General features: G+C 36.4%; 1 protein-coding gene across 12 annotated transcripts in view; it reads left to right on the top strand.

The window, feature by feature from the left end:
- PTPN13 (protein tyrosine phosphatase non-receptor type 13) overlaps positions 1-19,401 on the top strand; it is a 234,878-nt gene that overhangs the window by 86,000 nt on the left and 129,477 nt on the right. For all 12 annotated transcript variants that reach the window (XR_003795550.1, XM_029234945.1, XM_029234946.1 and 9 more), the window contains 3 exons: positions 11,652-11,717; positions 13,823-14,008; positions 17,772-17,859. Coding sequence is in view for 11 of the 12 variants with exons in the window: in XM_029234945.1 (XP_029090778.1) it covers positions 11,652-11,717; positions 13,823-14,008; positions 17,772-17,859 (340 nt within the window). In the remaining variant the exon portion in view is untranslated. The remainder of the gene's footprint in view (positions 1-11,651; positions 11,718-13,822; positions 14,009-17,771; positions 17,860-19,401) is intronic.

The following is a 19,401-nucleotide window of genomic DNA, read 5'->3' as shown; positions in this document are numbered from 1 at the left end:
TTCCCACTAGCTATCTATTTTATGTTTGGTAGTGTATATATGTCCATGCCACTCTCTCACTTTGGCACAGCTTACCCTTCCCCCTCCCCATATCCTCAAGTCCATTCTCTAGTAGGTCTGTGTCTTTATTCCTGTCTTACCCCTAGGTTCTTCATGACATTTTTTTTTTCTTAAATTCCATATATATGTGTTAGCATACTGTATTTGTCTTTCTCTTTCTGACTTACTTCACTCTGTATGACAGACTCTACCTCATTACAAATAGCTCAATTTCGTTTCTTTTTATGGCTGAGTAATATTCCATTGTATATATGTGCCACATCTTTATCCATTCATCTGATGATGGACACTTAGGTTGCTTCCATCTCCTGGCTATTGTAAATAGAGCTGCAATGAACATTTTGGTACATGACTCTTTTTGAATTATGGTTTTCTCAGGGTATATGCCCAGTAGTGGGACTGCTGGGTCATATGGTAGTTCTATTTGTAGTTTTTTAAGCAACCTCCATACTGTTCTCCATAGTGGCTGTACCAATTCACATTCCCACCAGCAGTGCAAGAGGGTGCCCTTTTCTCCACACCCTCTCCAGCATTTATTGTTTCTAGATTTTTTGATGATGGCCATTCTGACTGGTGTGAGATGATATCTCATTGTAGTTTTGATTTGCATTTCTCTAATGATTAATGATGTTGAGCCTTCTTTCATGTGTTTGTTGGCAGTCTGTATATCTTCTTTGGAGAAATGTCTATTTAGGTCTTCTGCCCATTTTTTGGATTGGGTTGTTTGTTTTTTGCTATTGAGCTGCATGAGCTGCTTGTAAATTTTGGAGGTTAATCCTTTGTCAGTTGCTTCATTAGCAAATATTTTCTCCCACTCTGAGGGTTGTCTTTTGGTCTTGTCTTTTTTGCTGTGCAAAAGCCATGAAGTTTCATTAGGTCCCGTTTATTTTTGTTTTTATTTCCATTTCTCTAGGAGGTGGGTCAAAAAGGATGTTGCTGTGATTTATGTCATAGAGTGTTCTGCCTATGTTTTCCTCTAAGAATTTGATAGTTTCTGGCCTTACATTTAGGTCTTTAATCCATTTTGAGCTTATTTTTGTGTATGGTGTTAGGGAGTGATCTAATCTCATACTTTTACATGGATCTGTCCAGTTTTCCTAGCACCACTTATTGAAGAGGCTGTCCTTTCTCCACTGTACATTCCTACCACCTTTATCAAAGATAAGGTGTCCATATGTGCGTGGGTTTATCTCTGGGCTTTCTATCTTGTTCCATTCATCTATCTTTCTGTTTTTGTGCCAGTACCATACTGTCTTGATTACTGTAGCTTTGTAGTATAGTCTGAAGTCAGAGAGCCTGATTCCTCCAGCTCCGTTTTTCTTTCTCAAGATTGCTTTGGCTGTTCGGGGTCTTTTGTGTTTCCATATAAATTGTGAAATTTTTTGTTCTAGTTCTGTGAAAAATGCCAGTGGTAATTTGATAGGGATTACATTGAATCTGTAGATTGCTTTGGGTAGTAGAGTTATTTTCACAATGTTGATTCTTCCAATCCAAGAACATGGTATATCTCTCCATCTATTTGTGTCATCTTTAATTTCTTTCATCAGTGTCTTGTAATTTTCTGCATAGAGGTCTTTTGTCTCCTTAGGTAGGTTTATTCCTAGATATTTTATTCTTTTTGTTGCAATGGTAAATGGGAGTGTTTTCTTGATTTCAATTTCAGATTTTTCATCATTAGTGTATAGCAATGCCAGAGATTTCTGTGCATTAATTTTGTATCCTGCTACTTTACCAAATTCGTTGATTAGCTCTAGTAGTTTTCTGGCAGCATCTTTAGGATTCTCTATGTATAGTATCATGTCATCTGCAAACAGTGACAGCTTTACGTCTTCTTTTCCGATTTGGATTCCTTTTATTTCCTTTTCTTCTCTGATTGCTGTGGCTAAAACTTCCAAAACTATGATGAATAAGAGTGGTGAGAGTGGGCAACCTTGTCTTGTTCCTGATCGTAGTGGAAATGCTTTCAGTTTTTCACCAATGAGGACGATGTTGGCTGTGGGTTTGTCATATATGGCCTTTATTATGTTGAGGAAAGTTCCCTCTGTGCCTGCTTTCTGCAGGGTTTTTATCATAAATGGGTGTTGAATTTTGTTGAAAGCTTTCACTGCATGTATTGAGATGACCATATGGTTTTTTTCCTTCAATTTGTTAATATGGTGTATCACATTGATTGATTTGCGTATATTGAAGAATCCTTGCATTCCTGGAATAAAACCCACTTGATCATGGTGTATGATCCTTTTAATGTGCTGTTGAATTCTGTTTGCTAGCATTTTGTTGAGGATTTTTGCATCTGTGTTCATCAGTGATATTGGCCTATAGTGTTCTTTCTTTGTGACATCCTTCTCTGGTTTTGGTATCAGGGTGGTCGTGGCCTTGTTGAATGAGTTTGGGACTGTTCCTCCCTCTGCTATATTTTGGAAGAGTTTGAGAAGGATAGGTGTTAGCTCTTCTCTAAATGTTTGATAGAATTCGCCTGTGAAGCCATCTGGTCCTGGGCTTTTGTTTGTTGGAAGATTTTTAATCGCAGTTTCAATTTCATTGCTATTGGTCTGTTCATATTTTCTATTTCTTCCTGATTCAGTCTTGGCAGGTTGCATTTCTAACAATTTGTCCATTTCTTCCAGATTGTCCATTTTATTGGCATAGAGTTGCTTGTAGTAATCTCTCATGATCTTTTGTATTTCTGCAGTGTCAATTGTTATTTCTCCTTTTTCATTTCTAAATCTATTGATTTGAGTCTTCTCCCTTATTTTCTTGATGAGTCTGTTTAATGGTTTATCAATTCCGTTTATCTTCTCAAAGAACCAGCTTTTAGTTTTATTGATCTTTGCTATTGTTTCCTTCATTTCTTTTTCATTTATTTCTGATCTGATCTTTATGATTTCTTTCCTTCTGCTAACTTTGGCATTTTTTTGTTCTTCTTTCTCTAATTGCTTTAGGTGCAAGGTTAGGTTGTTTATTCGAGATGTTTCTTGTTTCTTAAGGTAGGATTGTATTGCTATAAACTTCCATCTTAGAACTGCTTTTGCTGCATCCCATAGGTTTTGGGTTGTCGTGTCTCCATTGTCATTTGTTTCTACTTATTTTTTAATTTCCTCTTTGATTTCTTCAGTGATCACTTTGTTATTAAGTAGTGTATTGTTTAGTCTCCATGTGTTTGTATTTTTTACAGATCTTTTCCTGTAATTGGTATCTACTCTCATAACGTTGTGGTCAGGAAAGATACTTGAAACAATTTCAGTTTTCTTAAATTTACCAAGGCTTGACTTGTGACCCAAGAAATGATCTATCCTGGAGAATGTTCCATGAGCAGTTGAGAAAAATGTGTATTCTGTTGTTTTTGAATGGAATGTCCTATAAATATCAATTAAGTCCATCTTGTTTAATGTATCATTTAAAGCTTGTGTTTTCTTATTTATTTTCATTTTGGATGATCTGTCCATTGGTGAAAGTGGGGTGTTAAAGTCCCCTACTATGAATGTGTTACTGTCGTTTTCCCCTTTTATGGCTGTTAGTATTGCCTTATGTATTGAGGTGCTCCTATGTTGGGTGCATAAATATTTACAATTGTTATATCTTCTTCTTGGACCGATCCCTTGATCATTATGTAGTGTCCTTCTTTGTCTCTTCTAATAGTCTTTATTTTAAAGTCTATTTTGTCTGATAAGAGAATTGCTACTCCAGCTTTCTTTTGGTTTCCATTTGCATGGAATATCTTTTTCCATCCCCTCACGTTCAGTCTGTATGTGTCCCTCGGTCTGAAGTGGGTCTCTTGTAGACAGCATATATATGGGTCTTGTTTTTGTATCTATTCAGCCAGTCTGTGTCTTTTGATGTGAGCATTTAATCCATTTACATTTAAGGTAATTATCGATATGTATGTCCCTATTCCCATTTTCTTAATTGTTTTGGGTTCGTTATTGTAGGTCTTTTCCTTCTCTTGTGTTTCTTGCCTAGAGAAGTTCCTTTAGCATTTGTTGTAAAGCTGGTTTGGTGGTGCTGAACTCTCTCAGCTTTTGCTCGTCTGTAAAGGTTTTGATTTCTCCATCAAACCTGAATGAGATCCTTGCTGGGTAGAGTAATCTTGGTTGTAGGTTTTTCTCCTTCATCACTTTAAATATGTCCTGCCAGTCCCTTCTGGCTTGCAGAGTTTCTGCTGAGAGATCAGCTGTTAACCTTATGGGGATTCCCTTGTGTGTTATTTGTTGTTTTTTCCTTAGTGCTTTTAATATGTTTTCTTTGTATTTAATTTTTGACTGATTAATATGTGTCTTGGCATGTTTCTCCTTGGATTTATCCTGTATGGGACTCTCTGTGCTTCCTGGACTTGATTAACTATTTCCTTTCCCATATTAGGGAAGTTTCAACTATAATCTCTTCAAATATTTTCTCAGTCCCTTTCTTTTTCTCTTCTTCGTCTGGAACCCCTATAATTCAAATGTTGGTGTGTTTAATGTTGTCCCACAGGTCTCAGAGTGTCCTCAGTTCTTTTCATTCTTTTTTCTTTATTCTGCTCTGCAGTAGTTATTTCCAGTATTTTATCTTCCAGGTCACTTATCCGTTCTTCTGCCTCAATTATTCTGCTATTGATCCCTTCTAGAGTATTTTTAATTTCATTTATTGTGTTGTTCATCGTTGCTTGTTTCATCTTTAGTTCTTCTAGGTCCTTGTTAAATATTTCTTGAATTTTCTCTATTCTATTTCCAAGATTTTGGATCATCTTTACTATCATTATTCTGAATTCTTTTTCAGGTAGACTGCCTATTTCTCTTCATTTGTTAGGTCTGGTGGGTTTTTATCTTGCTCCTTCACGTGCTGTGTGTTTTTCTGTCTTCTCATTTTGCTTATCTTACTGTGTTTGGGGTCTCCTTTTTGCAGGCCGCAGGTTCATAGTTCCCGTTGTTTTTGGTGTCTGCCCCCCATGGCTAAAGTTGGTTCAGTGGGTTGTGTAAGCATCCTGGTGGAGGGGACTGGTGCCTGTGTTCTGGTGGATGAGGCTGGATCTTGTCTTTCTGGTGAGCAGGTCCACTTCTGGTGGTGTGTTTTGTGTTGTCTGTGGACTTATTATGATTTTAGGCAGCCTCTCTGCTAATGGGTGGGGTTGTGTTCCTGTCTTGCTTGTTGTTTGGCATAGGGTGTCCAGCACTGTAGCTTGCTGGTCGTTGAGTGAAGCTTGGTGTTGAGATGAAGATCTCTGGAAGATTTTTGCCGTTTCATATTACGTGGAGCTGGGAGGTCTCTTGTGGACCAGTGTCCTGAAGTTGGCTCTCCCACCTCAGAGGCACAGCACTGACTCCTGGCTGCAGCATCAAGAGCGTTTCATCCACACGGCTCAGAATAAAAGGGAGATAAAGCAGAATGAATGAAAGAAAGAGAATAAAAGAAAATCAAATAAAGTAAGGTAAAATAAAATAAAGTTTTCAAAATAAAAAAATCATTATTAAGAAAAAAGTTTTCTTAAGTAAAAAAAAAAAACAACGGACGGATAGTACCCTAGGACAAATGGTGAAAGCGAAGCTATACTGACAAAATCTCACACAGAAGCATACACATACACACTCACAAAAAGAGGAAAAGGGGAAAAAATAATAAATCTTGTTCTCAAAGTCCATCTCCTTAATTTGGGATGATTCGTTGTCTATTCAGGTATTCCACAGCTGCAGGGTACATCAAGTTGATTGTGGAGATTTAATCTGCTGCTCCTGAGGCTGCTGGGAGAGATTTCCCTTTCTCTTCTTTGTTCACACAGCTCCCGGGGTTCAGCTTTGGATTTGTCCCTGCCTCTGCATGTACGTCGCCGGAGGGCGTCTGCTGTTTGCTCAGATAGCACGGGGTTAAAGGAGCCGCTGATTCGGGGGCTCTGGCTCACTCAGGCTGGGGGGAGGGAGCGGTACGGAGTGCGGGGTGAGCCTGTGCGGCAGAGGCCGGCGTGACGTTGCACCAGCCTGAGGCGCGTGCGCTCTCCCCAGGAAGTTGTCCCTGGATCCCGGGACCCTGGCAGTGGCGGGCTGCACAGGCTCCCCAGAAGGGAGGTGTTGATAGTGACCTGTGCTCGCACACAGGCTTCTTGGTGGTGGCAGCAGCAGCCTTAGCGTCTCATGCCTGTCTCTAGCCGCCGCTCGCGCCCGTCTCTGGAGCTCCTTTAAGCACAGCTCTTAATCCCCTCTCCTCGTGCACCAGGAAACAAAGAGGGAAGCTGGCTTCACTGTTTTGTATAACAATGCTCTTCTGCATTTCTACATGTCCACATCCTCTGTACCAACCATTTCAATCAGCATCTATTGAGAACTTATATATTCTACAGTATATTAGGCCATAGGGTTACAAAGATGAATAAGAAATAGTCCTGGGAGTTCCTTGGTGGCACAGTGGTTAAGAATCTGCCTGCCAGTGCAGGGGACACAGGTTCGAACCCTGGTCCGGGAAGATCCTACATGCTGCGGAGCAACTAAGCCCGTGTGCCACAACTACTGAGCCTGAGCTCTAGAGCCCACGTTCCGCAGCAAGAGAAGCCACCGCAATGAGAAGCCTGCACACCGCAACAAACTGTAGCCCCTCCTCGCCGCCCGCATGCAGCATTGAAGACCCAATGCAGCCAAAAATAAATAAATACATTAAAAAAAAAAGAAATAGTTCTTAACCTCAAAGGGCCAGCAGTGTAATGGACAGATAGAAAAAAAGAAATTAATGATAGTAGTAATAGTAATGGAAATATATACAGTAATAGTGGATCTGTACAAAATATTAAGAGAACACGGAGAAGGGACACATGACCTACATTCAAACCTCAGCTTAAACTCCCCCTGCTTTAAATTTCTTCTATAATCAGAAGTAATCTTGTCCTTTTGAATTTCCTTAGTACAAATGTACTACTTCTACTTTGTTTAATAGATGCATACATATATATTCATATAGGTTTCTTCTTAGAGTTCTGATTCTAGGAAGGGTACAACAGATTAAAGCCGTGGTTTTGAATCAGAGGCTGCTTTATCTTCCAGTGGACATTTGGCAATGTCTTGAGACATTTTTAGTTGTCATAACTGGTGGGAGGGCAGGGGGAAGAGGAGGAAGGTAGTTCTACTGGCATCTAGTGAGTAGAGGCCAGGGGTACTACTGTTATCCTACACAGGATAAATATCCACAGACTGCTGTCCGCAGCAAAGATCCCAAATGTCAGTAGTACAGAGGAGTATAAGCCCTGGTTTAGAGGTCAAGAATATGGCTCTGGAGCCAGAATTTGAATCCCGCCCCTAGCACTTAACTACCTGTGTGACCTTGGACAAAAGTTACTTTCTCTCTCTGTAGTTATTGAATAAGCTGGAGTACAAACTGTAAGGTTGACACACAGTAAACGTTATGTACATGCTTGCTGTTGATATTCTTATGTATTAGTATATGGTAGTAGTATTGATCCAGAATAAGATATTTATATTTTACCACAATCCCAAGCTTAGTGACTTTCAGAAAAAATGTTGAATGACTAAATGGATAGTTAATTAGCTCTTCTATAAATGGTATCTTCTAGAACCAGTTCCTTTATCGTTTAACCCTGTGTATGAATCATCATTATCAAAAGCAGCCACTTCTACAAGAAACCATCCTGGCTTGCTATTACACTAAGGGAAAGGAATAGATTTTCTCTGTACTATCCATCAGGAACAGATAGGTACTGAGATCTTTGATACAAATAGGACCTTGGCAAAGATCACAAAGCAAAAAATTCCCTTGGAAGCTAAATAAATATGCAGTAGAAGTGAGAGGCAGATCAAAACCTTTAAAAAAAAAAAACTTCTAATGCCTGACTTCTTTTAATATGGGCCATCGTATTCTCCTTTTTTTCTGTTTATGTAAAAACCAAAGAAACATATGAAGCCCAAATACTTGCCTGTTTTTGAATAATCACTCCTTGTATGACCTTCTCCTTTCCATATGACTGTAACTAAACTATAACCCATTCATTGCTATTTATCAACCAGGTGAACTAAGTGCTCTCAGTGGTATTGCAGCGTTACTGTGTTAATTTAGTTACACCGTAGTATCACTGATCTTCTTTCTGCCTGTATCTTTTCAGGTTGCATCAACAGTAAAAACTCTTAGCTTATGAATAATGTATATGGAAGTATTATCCATATTTACTTTACAGATTATTTTGGAATAAATGTAAAAATAAAGCATTTTTCTTTGTATACTGTACAAACTTTTTCTCAAATATTAATAATATTTCTCTAATATTAGATACCAGATATTGTTATACATTAACAAAGATCTGATGTACCTGGAGTTATTTATTTAACAAAATTTTAAATGATTTTTAAAATATTAAAAATTTTGAACCCATAAAGCACTATCCTAATAAAATAGCAACTATAATTTCTGCATGTTTTTTCTATATATAGATATTTCATATCTATATGTATCAAGCAGGGGTCTCCAGAGAAACCGGATCAATAGGATATGTGTGTGTGTGTGTGTATATAAAGAGACTCTTATTAGCTCATGTAATTATGGAGGCAGACAAGTCCCAAGATCTCCAAGGTGAGCCAGCAAGCTGGAGACCCAGGAGAGCCAATGGTGTAGTTCTGGTCTGAGAACCAGGTGAACTGAGGGTGTAGTTCCACAATGAAGGCCAACAGGCTCAGGACCCAGGAAGAGCTGGTATTTCGGATCAAACCCAAGGGCAACAAAAAGTTGATGTCCTAGTTTGAAGGCAGTCAGACAGAAAGTTCTTTCTTATCTGGGGGTGGGTAAACTGTTTTGTTCTCTTCAGGCCTTCAAATAATTGGATGAGGACCACGTATATTGGGGAGAGCAGTCTGCATCCAAAAACACTTTCACAGAAACACCCAGAATAATGTTTGACCAAATATCTACGCATCCCATGGTCCAGTCAAGTTGACACATAAAATTAATCATTATACTATATACATAAATGATCAACAGATGTATAATTTTATAACCTAGTTTTTAAAATGTTAATAATTTTATATAGTCTTGTATAAAAATTATTAAAATAACTTAATTAGCCTCCTGACAAGTAAATGTAGTAAAGAATCTTAAAATACTACCAGTATCTCAAAGGATCACAAATCAAAATTAATATATTAAGAGAAATATATTTGAGTATGCAATTAGTCATTTTTGCTAAAGGTATGAAAAATGTTTTTCATATATGAGACTCTTTGAAAAGGTGTTCCCATGTGAGGTTCTTTTGAATTCTAAACAGAAATATGATACAAATAGCCTACATCATGCTGCCTTGAACTTTATGCACATTTAATTGAATTCAGTAGGCATGTATTGAATATCTATTATGTACAAGTTCTGTGTTAACTGCTAAGAGGGATATTAAGATGTGTTAAAAAGGCTTTCTCAAGGAAGACAAACAAGGACACATCTTAACTATGTTACAGGTAGTATTAGTTAACTGTTTCATTAGAGACACAAATGAAATAATAACCATCATATAAGACAGAATGCTTTATCCTGTTTGAGAAGATTTATATAACATACATAATAGATAACATCATCTCTAGACTCTCAATAATGGGTGGAACTTTTATTGACAGATGAAAAAAGAAATTCTTGGTAGGAAGAACTGCTCAAGAAACGCTGGGAAAGAGAAAGATTTATTTTGTCAACAGAGAATTATATAGTAGTTCTGAAGTGTTAAGTGTATAGAGGAAGGAGTGATAATTGAAGGAAAACTTAAAAACCTGGAAATGGAGCTAGAGGCAGGTCAGAGTGAGCCTTGCATATCATCATAAAGAATTTGGATTTTGGGGGCTTCCCTGGTGGCACAGTGGTTGAGAGTCCGCCTGCCGATGCAGGGGGCATGGCTTCGTGCCCCAGTCCGGGAAGATCCCACATGCCGCGGAGCGGCTAGGCCCGTGAGCCATGGCCGCTGGGCCTGCGCGTCTGGAGCCTGTGCCCCACAACGGGAGAGGCCACAACAGTGAGGGGCCCGCATACCACACACACACACACAAAAAGAATTTGGATTTTTGAAAATTGGGAGCCATGAAAATATTTGAAAAGAGGAAAAACTAATCTGTAATTTAGGAATCATTTAGGAGGCAATACTAGGAATAGATTAAAATGCTGTGAGATTGTAAGGATACCCAGTTTTATTTGTATTTACCTCACCTATATCTAAAGAGGATTTGAGACAGTTTGTATAATTAAAAAATACAGGTGAGAAAATAAGGGCAAAATGAAAAGAAAAAATAAAGACAAGAAAATAAGATGGCCCTGGAGTAAGATTGGTGCAAAAAAATGCTCGTGGTAAGATTATTCAGTACTGGTGGAGATGGCCTAAAAGTCTAGCTCTGAAATCGCTTAACAGGAGAACTGGAGAATGATTACTTATAAGGATTAACTGTCCTCACTTCAGGCTGATAATCTTGCTCCCTGTTTCACAGGGGAAAAAAAGTAGAAGCGATCAGGAGACTTCTCCCAAGATACCACAACTGGACTACCTACATAAATTTTCATATTCTTTGCTTCCCTACTTCAGAAGAACTGTGACAGAGGTGTCAAGCCAACTCCTTCATTTGTGCATTAGCTTCCACTTCCTCCCGCTTACTCAGCAGTGTTCTCCCAACAGTCTCCTCTCTCTCCTGCGGTTCCAGTTTTCCCTGTTGGATCATTCCTACCAGCATAAAATTGTGTTGTCCTTTCTTCAGTCTTTAAGAAGCAAACAAACAATGAAAAAGGAATCTTTTCTGACCCAACTTTTTTCTCTATCTACTGCTACCCCATCCATTCTTAGTAAGAAAAATGCTAATCAAAACTGCAATGAGAAAAAAAAAAAAAAAAAAAAAACTGCAATGAGATTTTTTTTCTCTTTTCAGTTTGGTAAAAATCCAAATCTTCATAACACATTCTATGAATAAGGCTTGTGAAAAAATCATATGTTGCTGGTAGAAATGCAAAATGATAAAACGTCTGTGGGGAAAATCTGACAAAATGTATCAAAACTATAGATGATTTTACTCTTTTATTCATAATCTAAGAGAGTCAATTCAAGAGGAATACCTGCACGTGCAAAATGACATCACAAGGCTGTTTGCTAAAACATTATGTATAATAGCAAAAGTTTAGGAAAATTCTAATTGCCCATTAATAACAGATCAGTTAAGTAAACAATGCTATAGCCACAAAATGGAGTTCTACGCAGCAGTAAAAAGAATGAGATCTCTAAACATTGATATGGAAATGGCTGTCTTGTTAAATTAAAACTGCAAGGTGTCGAGTAATTTTTTAAATTTCTGACCTTTTGTAAAAGAAGGGGAAAGTAAGACTATTCATATTTGCTTGAGCTTTCATAAAGAAACTTTAAGTAAGAACTAATAAAATTGATTACTCATAGCAGACAGTCTAGAAAGTTGCGGGGGAAAAAAAAAGTCTGTTCTGATCATTTCCAGTCTTATTTTCTGTTTTAAGCTCTCACATACTTTAATGCAAAATATGAAATGATGATTTTCTCAAATCATGTGTTGCACTCTCTTTGGAGCAAAGTCATGAATATATAGTACTTGCTAAATTAAGTTTTTACATAAAATGATTTTTTTTAAAAATTCTGTTCCTAGATCCATATTTATTCTCTTGGAATGACATTGTATTGGGGGGCTGATCATGAAGTACCTCAGAGCCAAGTAAGTCAAGTTGTCACATTTGTACAACTTTACACTTTTTAAGAAGTTCTGTGTATTTATGTGTTCTACAGTGTGTTGTCAGGCACACCAGTGTTTCTATACTGGTTGTTCACATTAATAATGTCACACTCTCAGAATGAAATAATAAAGTACTAAAGAAATTATTTTTCTTAGACTGTTCTTAGAATTATAGCAGTCACTACCTGTTTCAACAGTTCACTCTGCGAAATATAGTAGCCTCTTCAAAATTATAGTGAGAGAAATGGGAGTCCACTTTATTTCTTTTAATTTAATGACTGATAAAGGGGGATTGTAAATTTCTTTGATGATTCATTCTTGAACAGGAAGTGATAACCTTTTTTGATGCAAAAACTGTAGGAATAATAGTAGCTCTAACTATGTCTCAGAGTTTATACTTCATTACTTTTTCTCTTGTCACTTCAAAATCATACTTCACTACTCCTGCAGCAGCAGACACAGATATTAAAGTAACTTGTGGAGTCTTAGGCTCTGATGATCATTGGGCTGCTTCTAGTCTTTATTTTCTAAAATAACTGTTTTCCTGAAGACACAATAGTAAACATAGTAATAAATATAATCAAAAATTTTTAAATAACTGTATTTCATCAAAGATGTAGCATACAGAATTGTGTCATTTTAGGCATTTAGGACTCCAAACAAAAGTAACTAAGTGTGGGGTTTTTTTTTTTATCAAATTAAGAAGGAGTAAGTATTTTAGGCTTTTATTCTAAAATTCAGACATCTTAAGATCCATGAAAAACGAATGATAGTCTTCAACTTGGTTTGGTTTCATTTTACATCATGAAAAATACTGTATATTTACTTTCCTCAGTTTCAATTCTATAAATATAAATGAGAAACTTAAATTATTACTGGAAATAATAGGGTCATTTTATAGAACCTAACTTACATGTAAAATGTGATCAATGCCTATAAATAACACTTTCTCTTTTCTGGTAACTGAAAATAAAGTCAATATATCTATAATGTGTAAATTGGATGGGAAGTATAAACATTTACTTCTATTTTACTGTCAGATATCATAACTGTTTTGGAAATATTTAATATTAATTCAGAAGTATTTATTAAGCACCTACCTTATGTCAGACACTGTACCAGACACTAGGAATATAATGTCCCATGTCTGTGGAGTCCTATCACAGGTACAGACAACCAAAATAACCAATTACAATGCAATGTGACAAATGCTATGTTAGGGAAAATGGAGGGTGCTATGGAAGACCAAGATTGGAGCCTCTAACTAGACTTGGAGGGTTAGAATAGGTTTATTAAAGGACATTGCTGCTAAGCTGAGCTCTAAAAGATGAAATATAATACCAAATGGATGAGAAGTGGAAGGGAAGGGTCACAGGTAAAGCATATGTTTAAGCCAAAGTGGATGTACCAGTTCAAACTCCCATAAGCAATGCTTTTCTCCTCACCACTACTTCGTATTATCAGTCTTTTATTTTAACCATTCTACTGAGTATATATATATAGTGACTTCTTTCTGTGGTTTTAATTTGCATTTCTTGGTATGATTATTGGACATTTAGATATAATATTCTATAAATTATGTCAACTAATTAAAAAAAAACTCACATTTTGGCTTCTGTTTCACCAGCATAATGACAACTTACATTTAAATGACCTTGAGTCATTGCAGTATTTGAAATCCCTTCTAAGTTATCATGAGTGTCAAATTACATTAAATATATATCAAATATATTCCTTTTTTGAAATGTTAGGAAATTGTTTATTCCCCCCAAGTAGTGTATATATATAAACTGCTTACCAAAATACTTGGATAACCAAAACATTCCATTTCTTAATCATACCAAAACACCTCAGAGTTTTTCTATAATACCTCCTACCTTAGGAGATGTCTGTTAACCAACTTCTGCTAATAAAATTTTTTGATTATAAAAATGTAAAATGCAGTCAAATATACATGCTACTAGGTAAGAAATTTATTTCCTCCAGGTGTGTTTGGTGTGGTTCCTGTGACTCTTGGAATGGTTTCTCTCATGTTAGTTAGATTTACTCACACTTGCCAACATTACCTTTTCTTTCTTTGTATGCAGCCTATCAAGCTTGGAGATCATCTCAACAGTATACTGCTTGGAATGTGTGAGGATGTTATTTATGCTCGGGTTTCTGTTCGGACTGTCCTGGACGCTTGCAGTGCCCACATTAGGAATAGCAATTGTGCACCCTCATTTTCCTATGTGAAGCAGTTGGTAAAACTGGTTCTGGGAAATCTTTCTGGGGTAAGCCACAGTTCCAATTGGTTCCTATAGTCATACTTTAAAATTTAGTAGCATTTCACAAAATTTTCTTTAAATATGGATAGCATTTTCTCAGTGAAGACTAGGAACAGGAGATTGAATTTCAGGTTCTAATGTTAATTGTTTATTTGAAACAGTACTTAAAAATCTAGAAACCCATTGCAATAATTTAGTCTCCTAGATTTTATGGGAGTTAGTCTGTTTTTAGAACTTTATTCTAGCAGGTATTATAGAATCACAGCATGTTAGAGCTGAGAAGTCTTCTTGACTCTTTTCTTACATCTTTTCCCATGGAGCTTTCAGTAAGTGATTCTACCTACTGTGAAAGTCGTATGGACATGCAAAATGGGTCTTAGAATTATTTAAGTGCACTTTCTGTTGCTTTATACCTCTTTCTTGCTCACTTATTAGTCTGGACCCCTTAGGTATTCTCAAACCCTCCCTACCTTCTTTGGACATTGGCACCTGGTATGTAAGAGGGATGCATGCTTGTATCCCTACTAGATTGTCCCAAAACTGGGACTCCTTTATTTTCTCTCTTGTCTTAGATATGAAGAATCCCAGGACTAACAATCTCTATATCTAATAGTCCCATTGCTGCATTTCTTAAGCTATATTCTATCCCATTTGCTCCAGTTTGGGACCCCCCCCCCTTGGTGTTTGATATTTGATGTAGGTCTAAACTTTATCTGCTCTGACCCTTTAGGTTATGGTGCCTAAGTCCCCCTCCTTTATGTAGGCTTTGGATAGATTTACTGCTGTCACACAGGGTTCTTGCTGGCTTCCTCTTAATTCCTCATCCCTAAGGGTTTAGTTCTGCCATCTTAACCAGGATGTCGTATGGCTGGCAGGGGTATATCCAAATTCCACATGCTTTGCCAGTTGATAAGAAACAGGCTCATAAAGTCTTCTAGGCAGATGGTTTGTAAACTGTACCCCAAGGAGCCTTTGCGATTCTGTAGTCAGAGGAAGGGAGGTAGTAGAGGCTAAGTGAAGAGAGTTCTCGGCTGTTTATTTCCCCTCCTTAACTAGAGCTGATTTATTTGTTTATATTCCTGTATGTGATTTTTTTTTTTGGAACAAAGATAAAGCTACTAAAACTTTGATCTTCTATTCAGACCAAAGTTTCCCAGGTATTTTGAAATATATTTTTGTTTAAAAATTTTTCTCTATAGTCAAATAAAGTTGAGGAAAAACTATTTTAGGAAAATTAAGTATATTTTCACCGTAGAACTTCCCAGAGCCTTTAATACACTAAGTTGTATTACTAACCCTCAAGAGGGATAGGCACACAGGTGAAACATTTCCCAAACTTATATTGGCCTTTTTTCACAGATCTTCTCATAATACTGATATTCTGTAAAAACTCGCTCTGAGGAACGTTGATCTGTACTAACTCCTTCACTTTATGGGACTTATGTTTCTTATTAATCAGCCAGGGATTTAAAAGCTATGAGATTTTGAGGGGAAAGGATACAAGTAATGACTGGGTTGAAAGATAGCACTTTGAGCTAGATCCTGTAGACTAGATAGAAAGGGTAATCCAGGCAGAGGGAAGTAAACTTGTACAAATGCTGTGAGATGGGAAAGAGCAGGATGTTTGAGGAACAGTAATAAGTCTGATATGGGGTGTGCTGTGGGGTTGTTTAGTGGGAGAGAAGAATAGAAAGGTCAGTTGGAATCAGTATGTAGAGAGCCTGCCTTTCTAAGTAGAAATAATAACACTCCCCTCATCCATTGCTCTTGCCAGTCTCCTGGACATCACTGGGCAGAAGTAACTCTCACAGCTACCTTTTTTTTTTTTTTTTTTTTCGGTACGCGGGCCTGTCACTGTTGTGGCCTCTCCTGTTGCAGAGCACAGGCTCCCGACGCGCAGGCTCAGCAACCATGGCTCACGGGCCCAGCCGCTCTGTGGCATGTGGGATCTTCCCGGACTGGGGCACAAACCTGCGTCCCCTGCATCGGCAGGCGGACTCTCAACCGCTGCGCCACCAGGGAAGCCCACAGCTACCATTTTTTAAGTGTTTACTTTGTGCCAGGCACTGTGCTGAATGACTTATGTGCTTTTTCACATTTATTCATCACAACCCCAGGTTGCAAGAGATAATTTCATCCTCATTTTAGAGATAATGAAACTGGGGCTCAAATAGATTAAATAACTTGCCCATGGCCACACACATGGTAAATGGCAGAGACACAATTGGAATCTGGATCTCTCTGACCCCAAAGCCATTAGCTGTCAGCCATTATGCTCCTTGGAAGCTGTCATTGCCTCCAGTCGCTGATAGAACGAGTTAGTCTTTCACTCAGTGTGAAATTCACTACAAGTGACTATAATTCTTACTTACTTAAAATTAATTAGCATAGAGTAAAAGTCAGTAGTCCAGCTTAGTTGTCCTGGTTTTTCCACTGATTTATATAGCATGTTTGACCTCAATTTTACTTAACTGTAAAATAGGAATAATGGTACATACCATCCACCCATATTACTGAACAGTTTTGAAAATAATTATTTCAATGTTGATGAGCTGCTTCAAGGTCCTTAGAATTTTTCCTTGCTATTTCTCCCTTTATTGTAATATGAAGATAATAATAATATATACCTCATGAGGTTTTTGGATAATTAACATAAAGTATTGTAAAGCCCTTAAGGTAGTGCCTGCTTTATAGTAATTGCTCAGTAAATGACAACTATTATTAATAGTAGTGTCAATGCAGGAATTCACAAAGATGATACAGGATATTATCTCTTCAGTTACTGCCAATATAGTGCAATGTGGACCAGTATTATTTATATAATTTAAATGATAACATCATTTCAGAAATAGTTCCATTTAAGTCTTCTTATAGGTAGGAAGCATAATACCTCGAATACTACCTTAAATGGATTTTTAATGCATACTTAAATAAGTTTCACTCATGGAGGAATATTAGAATGTGTGTGTGTGTGTGTGTGTAAACAGATAAGTGTGCATGTTCTTGGTGCCAGAGTTAAGTAATTTCTCTTCACCATTCTCTCTCCTTACATTTATTTCTTGAAGTTTCTACTCTAATTGATCAGCTGAATAAACTCAGTATTCTAACATTTCACCCCTTGTAATGTGGAATTTGATGTGCTTTATTTTAAACAAGTGCCCTCGGTTGAAGTTATTAAAGTTTAAGACTACTTAAACGTTTTGTTCTAAAGTGTCTCAAAAGAGCATTGATTTAAATTTGTCATCCCTCAATATGTCTATTTAGTTTAAAATATTTCTCAAATGTAATTTCTGGCAGGCAAAATCTAGAAAATTATTTTCGAAAATAATTTAAATCAGCACCCTCAGTGCATAGTTGCAATTAGGAGAGAGCTTTATCATACCAGAATTAATATGGTTTTAAAATTATAGTCACACTTGAGAGGTGAAAGTGGTTATCAGTTTGGAAAAAAAAAGAATACTTCAAGTGTGTTGTTTTGAAATGGAACTCATTTTAACTACTTTAATTTGGCTAATTTTGTTCCCTAGTTAGCAGATTAGTCTTTGACAGATGTTTCTTGGCTTTTATTTCCTGAAGATGAATTGGCCAAAACTAAGCTACGTAAATCTTATCCAAGGAATATATATTGACAATAGCAGACGTGGAGTGTTTTTACTTAAATGTTATCCTCTCCAAAAATTATCTAACTGGTGTCATTCTGTAGACAATTACCATGAAAATAAAAGGGAGATTCTATTGTCAAACTTGACTTTTGATTACCTATGTACAGACGGATCAGCTTTCCCGTAACAGTGAGCAGAAGCCTGATCGAAGCCAGACTATCCGAGACCGATTGAGAGGAAAAGGATTACCAACAGGTAAGAGTATATTAATAGGAAACTTTTAGACTTTAACCTTAGTTATTGTTTCCTTTACAAAATCATACTTAACCTAGCTTGGAAATCTGGTAATTGTGACCATAATCATAACATAAGTGTGCAAAGTGGAGGCACCGTACAGATAAGGAATGCTATGTGTATTAATATATAAATCCACGATAGTTAGGCAGAAAATGTTAATACAATCAGGACACCATGGTAAATAATTTCTTTCCCAGTATTGTTATTGTAGCAATAATATCATTTTTTACTTTATCATGGTATTTTGTATTAAAAATACATTTTAAAGTACGACAAAACACATATTTATGAACATAAATGCTACTAAAACAAAGGTTTCAGAAAGCAACATTATTCTTGTTGCATACTGTTATTTTCTATTCTGTTTCTTTTTTTAATGCTAATCGCACCCCACTAAATTGATTTTGTGACCAACGAATTTCATGACTTAGAGTTACCAAATACTAACTGAGGTTATATGATGCTGACTAAGTAAAGACTGATGAAGAGTGGTTTTGCTATTTGCCAGTAGCATTAGATAATTTTAAGTTCTACATAGTTATTAAATTGATTTTTTAAGGAAATGAATAGAAATTCAAAACACAAGAAATGGAAGTAGAAAAACTAAATTTTTATCTGAAAGCTTATTTTTCAGTGGTAAGTTTCAAGCTTGGCTTATTTATAAAATGAACTTTTGTTTTTGTTGATTATCTTTGTTCCCTTTTCATCAAGCAATATTGATAATTATAATTTAAACATTAACAAAAATATTTTGTGGGTGAAATATTTTATTGTCTTAAGTCTTGAAGCTGGGGTTAAAGTAAATGTAAATATTGCTTAAATATATTCTAATAAAACATTCTAATTGATATAGTCAGATTAAAATGTTAAGATGTTTAACTGCTTAATTAGATAATCAGAGCACAGCTATCTTATTTAAAACCTATGAGAAACTCTCATCGTGAAAACTAAATATAGACATTTGATTATCTGGACTAAAAGTTTTGCAGAATTCAGAACTCATGTCTGAGAGGGAAGGATATGCCCTAAGCAAGTGTACTGCTTATCTTAAGAAGTCAAAGAAAAGCAATGAAATCATTTCTAATGGAGTGATTCTGTAATAATGCAGTTAGTTCTGTGTCTGTTTTGGTACTTTCATTTTACTTATTGAGAATAAGGATTGTTTTTCTGAAAAGGTACTTAGCTTTCATATCATCAATATAGTCAATTTACTTCGGGTTACATAATGTTGTTTCTAATACATATATTATTAGTTTATGCATGGGTCAGAAAAGAAGGCAGACTTTGCTTAACTTAGTTTTTACAATGCTTTGATGGCAATTTAAAAAAAAGTATTTTTAACCCTTCCTTGTGTTTTCTTACTATACTTACGTCCTTATATATATAGACACCTTCCTCTCATAGGTAAAAATCTGTTTTCTTTTATCTTAAAACAATACTAGGATTTGAGGTAAGATATCATGTAAACCTTGGTGCTAAGAATAGCGGCACTTTGTTAAT

Source organism: Monodon monoceros, unplaced genomic scaffold, assembly GCF_005190385.1.
Source record: "Monodon monoceros isolate NGI ecotype Baffin Bay Population unplaced genomic scaffold, NGI_Narwhal_1 Super_Scaffold_20, whole genome shotgun sequence".
NCBI classification, from domain to species: Eukaryota; Metazoa; Chordata; class Mammalia; order Artiodactyla; family Monodontidae; genus Monodon; species Monodon monoceros.
Note: the sequence above shows the minus strand (reverse complement) of the source record. Positions and strands in the feature narration are given on the sequence as shown.